The sequence below is a fragment of the Pundamilia nyererei genome, unplaced genomic scaffold, assembly GCF_000239375.1.
Source record: "Pundamilia nyererei isolate P.nyererei 1_Seehausen unplaced genomic scaffold, PunNye1.0 scaffold00287, whole genome shotgun sequence".
Classification (NCBI taxonomy): Eukaryota; Metazoa; Chordata; class Actinopteri; order Cichliformes; family Cichlidae; genus Pundamilia; species Pundamilia nyererei.
The window spans coordinates 611,350-622,282 of record NW_005187688.1 but is presented as its reverse complement, the minus strand read 5'-3'; the positions used below and the strand labels follow the sequence as shown (position 1 = coordinate 622,282).

At 42.5% G+C, this 10,933-nt stretch overlaps 1 protein-coding gene across 3 annotated transcripts in view; it reads left to right on the top strand.

The window, feature by feature from the left end:
• The first annotated feature begins 2,381 nt into the window (after positions 1 to 2,381).
• Positions 2,382 to 10,933, top strand: part of kalrna (kalirin RhoGEF kinase a) — a 163,587-nt gene continuing 155,035 nt past the window's right edge. For all 3 annotated transcript variants that reach the window (XM_005750789.1, XM_005750788.1, XM_005750790.1), the window contains exon 1: positions 2,382 to 2,674. In XM_005750789.1, the coding sequence (XP_005750846.1) occupies positions 2,608 to 2,674 (67 nt within the window). In that variant the 5' untranslated portion in view covers positions 2,382 to 2,607. The remainder of the gene's footprint in view (positions 2,675 to 10,933) is intronic.

The following is a 10,933-nucleotide window of genomic DNA, read 5'->3' as shown; positions in this document are numbered from 1 at the left end:
ATACCATAGTACTGCTATCAGTGCTTCCAGCGACTGCACCTCTGACAGCTTTGTGGAAATCAGTGCAAATGACTAATCGCTCTATCCCCGAGGTCGCCAACAACCCAGATCTTATCATCATTAACAACCATTAACCAAGCTTCCACATTTATTTCAACATGATGTTTTTGATACTTTTCGACATTAAATCCAAGAGTTTCACATGGAAAATTCTCAAATACTTGTAATTAAAGTCATTATTACTGTTCTAACTGAAGATAACTCCTATTAAATGACATTTTTCTGTCACAGTCTGTGGGTCTGATGCCACTGTGGAGTCAGCTGATCAGGGTCTGAGGTGTTGGAAGTCACCCATTCATTTCTATTATTTTCAGATTGTTAATGAGTACATGGATGTGTGTGTATGCACAGGCACACATATGTATAAATGTAGATATATACATCAAGATAATGTTTGTTACTAGAGATTTTCCATTATTCTTTTTTATGCCATTTGACTTCATCCCATTACCCAGCTGTCTGTCCTGTCTTCTTCTTTGTTTGTCTTTATCTTATTATAACATTATAACATCATTTACAACACTCCTTTATGTTCAAAGAGTAGTTTGAGCTAATGATGCAACGAATCTGCAAAATCTGAAAAACTCAAATATAATAAAGACTGAAATTTGCATAATATAGCGCATTAAACCTTTATTTGAATAAAGTACTCAAGTAAATGGATTCATTACACTCTGCCTGGTGTTGGCAAAGCATTGTGGCGCCATTTCAAAGGTTACTTGGAAATCAGACTTATGTCAGTTGTTTGTGGTCTCCTTCCTGAAAACACTGCACAGATTCTCTTAAGGTGGACGGTCAGAACATTGACTACAGCCAGGTGCTGCAAGTCCTACTGGGAAAGGAAATCATCTCCAAAAGCTTGTCAGCAGATGGAAGCATGAAGTTCTTTAAAATATCCTGGACACACACACACACACACCAGCATATGTCATGTCACCCTAAATCATCACAGGGTCTTGGAACGACACCGTGGACTGCAAACTCCTGCAGTTATCTACCTCTCTGCTCACTCACACTCACCCACAGGCTTTCACATGTTCATACAGACCTACCAACAACCAGAGATGTCACTGAACACAATATGCTGTAGTTGCTTATTTGGAAAAGGCTGAGGTCGGTCAGGGCCCCTCTGGGGAAATCAAGTGTAACCACAACTCATGCCACAGGACTATTAAACAACAGCCTAGCTGTTACACACGGTTTTGTCCACTAGATGGTGCTATCTCACAGTGAGAGTTCCCAGCAGCTGGGACTGTTAATGTGATGTGTTTGAGGATGAGAGGCAGAGATTGGCAGGAACATAAGAATTGATGGTGGACGAGGCAAAGTGGTTAAAGATCTGTGCACGATCATGAAGTGTATGCCTTCCTCATGCTTTACACTGAATATTATCCCCAGAAGCCTTACAGTACATGTTTGTTACACGTATGTCCATTAGTTCTATATATGTATGGGGGTAACACCTGACAGAGAGGGGATCCACAGGCTCTGTAATGCTGTGGTTGAGCTCGACCTGCACATACCTGTTCCCATACAAATCTTTATAAATAATTCCAAATCTATCAGCATGTTACACAGTGCTCTCCGTCTCCACTGTCTGAAATGTAATGAAATTTAGCCCAAATATATAATTTTGTTCATGGAAGAATTGTAGACATATATCAGAAATATACATACTGCTGTTGATTTCATCACTTAGAAAGAAACGTGTTTGTAAGTTTCAATGGAAGTGACCATTCAAACAGAAGACAGGGTGTGAAATAGAACTGATGAAGATGGAGGGTGAGGCAGACGATGCTGCAGCAAGAGTCTGACACAGAGACACATACGGTGTCTTTATGCTGGAAAGTTGCTTCTCCTGTCAGTGACAGCCAGGCACAATGCAACGATGTGCCGCCAGTAAACACGCGATTGCCTGGATAAATGCTCAGACTGGCCATTAAGGCTAGAAATGGTCCACAGTGGTCACCGCTGGCTCATTGCTGCTTTTACTGCTGTGGCTCTGGAGGTCCAGCGGGTGGCCCATTACTTCGACCCCTCGCTCTGCGTGTTTGTGAACAGTGCACGCCTCCTCCTGCGTGCTCCATGTATTTAATGTAAAATGCAGCTTATATGTTTAGAACTACTGCATCACCATCGCACTGCTATTTGGAAAATAGTGAAAATGTGATTTTTGATTTATAGATCACGCCGTGTTAATTTCAATCATTTGAACGCGCAGACGAACCCGTTAATAAAGGTCAATGAACTGAACTGGAGAGACAGAGGGAGGGAGGGGACGTACGGGGAGAGGGAGGGAGGCAGAGAGACCCTGGCGGACAGAAGCAGAGAGGGAGGTTGGACCGGGAACAATAGAGAGAAACGAAGCCTACCCTGAACACCAAACAAACCGAGAGGGCGACAAAAAGAAAGCAAACCACATCGGGTGATGGAGGGAGAGCGAGCTAAGCGAAGGACATGTGAGGAATAAAGACGCGAGGATCTTTCCCGAGCGGTGGGCTTTATTCCCGTCTTTCTTTGTCACTGGATAGTAAAACGGATTCCGGTATGAACCCAGCAGAAGCGGCCGAGGAGGCGCCCAGCGACCCCGACACTGATGCCTTCTACAAAACAGGTAGGAATCGGAGCTGATCTCTCCAAATCTAAGACAAAAGCATCACACCCGAGATCCATTTGAGCCAGAGCCGCCCGAGCAAGCGCACGAAAGCAAGAGAGCGAGAGCAGAAATGTGCAGAAAATCAGCTGGAAGCTGCACTAGCAGATGGGAGGCAGCTGCAAACATTCTGCTTCAAATAAGCAGAAACGTTGCGCTGTTTGAGGCTTTTACGCGGATCTACAGTGTCGTGTTGATTTCCGTGCGTGTGTTAGCTGATGCTGTGGGTCTACAAAAGAAGGAAGAATCATGGTGGGATCACATCAGATCAGCAGCTGAAAGGCTCAGGAAAAAATGTCCAGCGTGCTACAAATGGCAGTTTGTGGGAGAAGACTGTGTTTGTGCTGATACATGGACAGAAGGCACAAGATGACTGAGTCCAAATAACTGGTCTGCAAGCACATGCTGTCATCATGGAGACAGCTCATTACAGTGTCATTCCATTATACTTCCAAAGCGTTTTAAGATCATTACAAAAGCAGACAGCAGATCATTTCTGGTATCTTTTATGACGCTAAAGGCTGAAGCAGATATTAGCAGAGCGCCATGGCCACCTCTGATTATTACATAGTGGATCCAGATGTGATGCTACTGATCTCTGCTCAGCTTTGACAAGGTCTCCACCACCACTGGCTGAACTGCAGCTCCAAGCCCTCCACCATGTTTTACAGTTAGTTGTTAGACACTTGCTGTTGTACGCCGAACACGCTGGATTTAAACCTTCATGAGATCTGCTGCCGTGGCAGTCTTTTCTTCTTGTTTCCTTTCCTAAAGAATGACTTGTTGACGGAGGCTGCGTTTGTTACCTGTTAAAGTTCAGGTGCTGGTTGCTGGGTTTGGGCCATTAACTCAGCTTTCATCACTCTGAATTTCTTGGCTAGCTTTGCATGAACTCAGTTTTATACCAAACAAATCACAACAAGGCGCTTAGCATGCTGTTTGTGGAGAATCTCACAAAGAGCTGAACTTCTGTTAGCAGTATGATGCAGTTGTTTCCATCCTGGATGCAGATTGCATTTACTATAGTGCTCCTGTCCTTTAATGCAATAGAAATCCAACCAATGCTCATGTCTGCTCCTGAAAAGCTGTATCGCTCCACAGTTTTCCTTCTCCTGCACCTGGACTAAACTCAGCTGATTGTTTTAGAAGTGCACAGGAAGGAAACAACCATTATTGTTTCCTTTTTTATCTGCCTGGTGTGCAGTTTGTGCTTGTCAAACTGGGTTGTCTTTGGAATATTTTATAGATTCAATTAAAGAAATGGGAATCAATTACGGGATTTTTGTGAGCGACTGTCCGAAGAAAACGTTTGAAAGACATCCATAAAGCCCGGACAATGATTGCTCCAGACCACTTTATAAAATGAAAGTCTTGGAAGTAAACTGAGGGCTGGCTGAGACTTTTGCACAGTACTGTGTGGCTTCAGGTGTGTGACACAGTTTCCCACACTGGGATGTGACACATGCTGGGGTGCACTCAATGAACACCAGTTTTGGTACCGAGAGAACAAGTCATGTAAAGATGCCAGCTGTGCGGCCTTATTTACAACACGTATGTCAGAGCGCTGGTTTACAGTTCAGCATGCCAACGAAACTCCTGGCTGACCCCCTCCATACATCACTGGATATTAGATTTTCTCACCATCTGCCCTCAGACTGTCAGGCTGAGCAAGTACATATCCTCCATCCTCCCTCTGAGCACCGGAGCCCCCAGAGGCATAGTGCTGTGCCGCTTTCTGTATTATCCATAGTCATCATAGCCACGGAGGACACCGCTGTACAGCACGACATGTCATTTCTCACATGGCGACACAAGAGGCTGATGTAAAAATCTAAAAGCACTAAAACAGTTTATTGTGTAATTTAGGAGTTTGGGACTCTGGATGCTGACAAACTGAGTAGCTGCTGTTTCTGATGCCCTGGTGTTTCGTCAGTGTTGGATTCAAATCCCTGTTTCTATAATACAGCATGTTGTGTTGTGAAGTGTAAACGGCCACAGGCAGAGCCAGAACAACCTTCTTCTTCGTGATGTTGAGGCTTTCTCGCTGATCCTTATTGGCTCGTTTCTGGAATAGTTTGGGAAAAATTAAAAAATTGGTTTCTCAGGTTAAAACTGCTTAGATACTCATTTAGCTTTTACTATTTAAACATCAGAGCGTAGTCATCCTTTCTTTTGTGAGCAATAAAAAACAAGTATTTGGGCTAAACTGCATCTCTGTGTCTGAACAGTTGTGAAGATCTTTGTCCTGTAGGTGTTAGACTGTTAGACTGAAAGGACGAAATCAGAGATGGCGCTGTTCCACTTCATTTCTAAATCCAGTTCCACTTCTTATTCTACCAGTAAACTGCTCGTACATCATGTTTCTGCCTCTAAAAAACAGGAAATGATCCTTTAAACCTGGCGCGTGTGTAAAATGTCCTTTGCATCCATGATGGCTTCGTGTTGGGGGCTGGATTCAGTCTGCTGTCAGACATGTGAGCCTCACGGTGATTCTACAGCTTTTCTTTGTTTAGTTTATTGAATGAGGGAACAGTATGAAACAAACCCTCAATAAATTCTGTTTTTATGTATCAAGACTTAATAAAATCACCTGACACGACCAGTTCTTACAACAAGTGACATATTACATCCTGCTGTTATTGAACAAAAATGGAAACAAAACTAAAAGTTTACTAAGAGGGTGTGCAACAGCTGCCCATCAGTCAGGGAGGGCTCGTGCGGTCGCTTCCAAACCACTCCACAGTGAGAATGATTATCCACCAGTGGGAAAGTTCAACACAGTTTCCAGTCATATTACAAACAGTGTAAGTGCTTGTGTTGTTATAAAGATTAGAAGTGCGGCTGCACTGATGTGATGTGAGGCTTTGCTGCATCTGCACTCGTCCATCCGTTCCCGACAGTGTAACGTGTAACGGTTACACGCACACCTCAGGGTTGCAGGGCGGCTGGAGCCTGTCGTAGGCAGGCTGAGCTGCAGGGCGCACAGCTTGTCACAGGGATCACTGCAACAGCACGAACACGCCTGCTTTGTTTGCAAACATTAATACTGACGTCAGATTACACATTCATCTGCTCTCACGTTAACATCATTCAGTTAAAGACCAAATATAAGGTCTGATATTACCACCGAAGCACCATTGGGTATTTCTGTTTCTATACATTGTATAATGATAATTGTAATATAATTGTACTATTATGTGTCAGGAACCACACAGGAAATATAATTATGGAGATAATTAGCCCAGTTAGCAACTCTTCCTATTTAGAGATCATCAAAATTATTAGCAAAATGTGAAAAGTGGCTCATTTCTGTTACTTATTGACACTTTTATTATTTTTCCTTTGGGACGGAAACAAAACAGGGAGGAGAAAATGGAGCATGTCATAGTAGCAACCTAGGCTGCACTCATATCTCTACACATCACTCTACACGCTGCTAATAACAAAACAATGTACTTTAATAAAATACTCATGACTGTTTTTGACCGTTCACAGGTTTTAAATGTGATTTTTAACTTTAGTCTTTTCTTGTATCTGGTTGGAAAAAGCATTTCGCTGCCTGTTGTACTGTGTGTGTCTGTGTTTGTGACAAAAATGAGTTCTCAAGGAATGAAGCCATTAGCTTCATATGTACTAGTACATCTGAAGCTAAATACATCCTGTAAGAGAACATTGTCCCGGAGTCTTTGTAGTTTTGTAAATGACCAAAGCAGGTGAGAGCGCCTGACGTCCGCCCACGCCGTCTCTACCTGTGCCGGGTCGTAGCTAATAGTTTTCCCGTGCAGTGTAATAAGGAGGCAGATTAGGTGATTCTGTCCATCATTTGTAATGATCTGATGATTGCTGTGTCTCCTACGTGCCAGTCACTCTGACTCTCTTTGGGGTCTCACAGGTTTTAATCTTGTGTGAGGTTGAGCCTTTCCCAAATGTAGTTTCTTATCGTTCCATCTAGTCGTATACTCTGGAGAGCATCAGCAGGCCACGTGTCTCATTTAGGCAGAATAATAATAAACTGTGAAATTAGGCAAAGCTAACATCATCTCCTCCCTGTAAACAATGACAGAGTTCCTGCTTATTTCTGTTTACTCACTTGAAGTTTATTTCAGTTCAGTTTTTGGGTGATTAGGATACCCGGCCATCGTATTGATTTAGATTCACTTCACTGGTCTGATAACCTTGTAGGGTGTAAAGTTAATGGGCAGAACTGGGATTCTGGAGCTCTTCTTTCCTCATAATGAGGCAATAATAATAATCGGTCCTTTGTTTTGTTTCTATCCTTTCGATGGGAGGTCTGATGGACGTAACAAGTGTTTAATGCTGTCTTCATAATGTTTCAGAATAATCTTTGAAGGTTTATTCGACTTCCTGTGGTTCATGGATTAAATAAAGCATCTCTAATCTTACTTGTTGGTCTGCGTTGGGATCTTGATCAGATTTCTAGGTTTGTTTTGCAAATCTCAGTTTCAAAATCCAGTATTTGTTTTAAATTTCTCTTTTTTTTCGTGACTTTGCTTAATGTTTTCACCAGCTTGTCATATTCTGCTCTCCTCACCTTCCTGTGTAGGCTCTTTTCTCTTAGTGGCTTTGTCTGTATCCCACACAAGACTAATGCCACCTTTGATTTCCTTTATAGCTAATTTGTTGTTTCGGATACTAATATTAGGCCTCCTTTATTTATGTTATTCGGATGAATCGTTACATAGACGAGCGGCCCTTTACTCTGAGTGAACTCAGTTAAGTAACGAGTGGAGTTTTTTTCTAAAGCATGCCTCCAAAATTAAACATGCTCGTCAATGAAGGACCAAGATTGTCTGTCACTTTCTGACAGCTGTGACGAGCCTATGCAAGCTGTCGACAGTCCTACTTTTCCTGCCTCACGTTTCCTTAAACACGTCAAAGTTAAGAGAAGAGGAAGTCAAAGTGGCCGTTCGAGGTCTTCTCTGTTTGCGCAGTCGTCGGTGGCTCCTTGACCTGGACCCCACGTCTTTGCATGCTTCCTGCGCACCGGTGCATATTTTTCCACAGCATTTGGAAACAGATCCTCCTTTAATGCTCTCTCTATACCAGACTGTTCTCTGCTGTCTTCTACAGTTTGGGATTTGCAGTCGTGACTGAAGTTGCCCACGTGAATCTTCTCCTTATTCCAAGCTGCTTTCAGAACCATGTGTTTGGCTGTAAGCTCTTGAAGGTTAACACTGTTCTTGGGTCATGGTTTGTTTACTGGGGACAAACCATGAGGTATTTTATTTTTAGGTCAGGGTCCTGTGGTAGCTGGAGCTCAGTGCTCAAGAAAGCCTCAATGAACTGTAGCACCAAGTTTCCCACCTCCCCTCCTCTGCTCCAAAAATACACGTGCTGTTTCTTCTTGACTTTATCAGTAAGGTTGTGTTGCTTGGCCCTCTTCAGCCCCTCTACCTGTTCCATGTGGGTCTCAGCTTCTTCTGCTTTGCTTCATTGCTGATTATTTGTCCTGTGTGTTTAATTTTCTATTTAACTCTTCATTGTCTCATGGTTATTTCCACCATGCCATACTTCTACTACCGTTCCATGCCGCTTCTAGCTCGGTCTACTGTTGTGTTGTGGTGCTTTTCTATTCATTGGCTTTTACAGAGAAAAATGTCATATATGAAAATAGCTTGAAAATAGTTTTTGTCAGACTTAAACTTTGTATCTGGACAAAATAATATTATGAAGAATTAAGAATCTTTAACACTCTAAGGCACAGCCGTACAGTACAGTGGAATGTTATGCTAATCAGCAGTTTATAAATAGGATGCTCAATTATCAGACGGAAACAGGAAGTAACACAGATGCATTCATACCTACACACATGCAATCAGAGAGCAGTGTCTGAGTGTTTATCAGATATCTGACGCCAGCTGTCTCTCAATAGCTGCTACTGTTGCCATGCTACCAGAATAATAGCAACTTTGTATGTATTTATTAACATAACAGCAGAACTTGTGACGTCATTCTGCTCTTTGTTTTTACAAACACATGAAGCACATGAAGACCAGCTTCTGTAGCTACGTTGTTAAAAGCAGCAGCACAACATTCTTGCTGAATGACAGTTTTTATGTCAAGTCTGCTTCTTCATGCTGACACACTCTACCTATTCACACCAGACCCATTCCCACTATGCTCCTCATATTCCAGAAGCGAGGAGTCGAGCGAGCACTTGTATGCATGAGAAGGTAATTAGAGTTAATTTTCTCAGCTAATCTGTCTGTAGCCATGGAGACGTTTAGAAACGATAAAGGGTGGCAGCTGCTCCAAACAAAGTTCACTTGGAAATTTCAGTAAGATCACAGATAGCATAATGTAGCAGCGGTTAGCTTTGTCACAGCCACACGGTTCCCTCAGCTCTTCCAGTGTGATTCTGCCAGTTTACTGGTCTGCTCCTTGAGAGCATCTCAGTAAATTATTCATTTTAGCACAATTGCTCGGCACCAAGATGGTTCCTTTCAGTGTTGAGCTGGAAGTGTACACACAGAATTGTGTGTAATGCCAGGAAACGGGAAGTTTCTTTGTTTTAATAGACACACTTCACAGTTTGTGCGTCATGATCATTTCCACTTGTTGCAAGCAGCCTTTACCTAACAGTGATATCATCAGTGATAACTGTGGAGCCGCCACCAAGGCATAATAAACCACGCCAAGAAAACTATAGACACTACAAACTGTTTAACATTATAGATGGGCATAACTGATGCTGTCTATTTCAGGCTTTTATGCTGTGGTATTATTACTAGCAACTACCTTAATAATATCAGACCACTAATCAGCTCGTTTATTTTTTAAAATACTCTTTTTTGGCATTTTGCCTTTATTGGACAACAAATTGTCCGTGGGTCAGACTCAAACCTGCCACCCTGCTGGCCATGTGGCACGTGGGCGCCTGCTCACCCAGTGAGCTAAAGCTACACGCATAACCTGATAGTTAAAGGGCTAACGTTAAGGTGTAACATCGTAATAGTTATAATCGATGTTTTTGATCCGTAACAAATTTAAGAATGAAAAGACACTGTGTGTGTGTGTGTGTGTGTGTGTGTGTGATACAGATGCATTACATGGGTGAATGAAGCTTCGAGCCAGGTGAACCTTGACTATAAGCACTTTGAGAGGGGTCAGAGTTTATGCTCAGTGTTTGACAGCCTGATGTCAGGGCTGCTGTTTAAATCAGTTCTGACTTTACTGAGTTTTTTCTTCCGTTCATTTTCCATCTTCTTCTGATAGTAGTACTTGTCCTGATCTATGGAAAGGACAAATAAGGACAAAATTAGCCATTGCTCTGTTGTTTCTTGTTCACCCTTCTTAAATATCTTCAGTGTCGAAGAGCAGAACGATTATGGAAGATCACACGTTTGGTTGTCCATTGAAAATATTGTAAAGGACTCATCCATTCCTACAGTGAGAAAGAGAAAGAGGCTAGATCTTCTTATCTCAACAATCTTGAGAAGAATAATCCCAGCGTGTTATTTGGCACCATTAACAGCAAAGTATCTCATGCACCTCAGCACGCTCTGGTCATCCTCTCATCAACTTATGATGAGTGTACCTCGCAATTGCCAGAACATGACGGGCTTGAGATCCAAAATCTCCTTAACTTACAACACTGATGCTCTTTACAAGAAAGGTCAGAGCAGACTCATCAGGAAGGCCAGCTCTGGGATGCCCCGTCGACCCACTGCAGGTGGAAGGAGACAGAAGAACAAACATAGCATCAGTCATGGACGATGTCTCCCAGCCCACACATGAAGCTCCTTCAGTGACACACTGCTGCATCCTCGGTGCACAAAGGAGCAAGGATGCTCTTTGCTCTTTTTAATAAATGTTTCTTATGCTGTAATTGTCCCCTGCACAGTCTCTTATTTTATTGTTTTTAATTTTCTAGTCTTTACTTTTGGGTGAATCTGCATGCTCCATCTGCCTGTCACTGCTGGAACACCTGAATGTCCCCAGTGAGGGACAATAAAGGATAATTCTATTCTATTCTATTCTATTCTATTCTATTCTATTCTATTCTAACTTCCTCTCCTTTAGAAGATTTCCCTAAGTGGCAGGAGTCGTTTACTTTATTCCCTCATCATCCTCAGTACAGATATGCTGCTTCCTGTCTTTGGAGTGTTACAGGTACAACCACACCCAACATCCAAGGATTCAGTTCAATTCAATGTTATTTATACATTGAATCACAACAACAGTCGCCTCAAGGTGCTT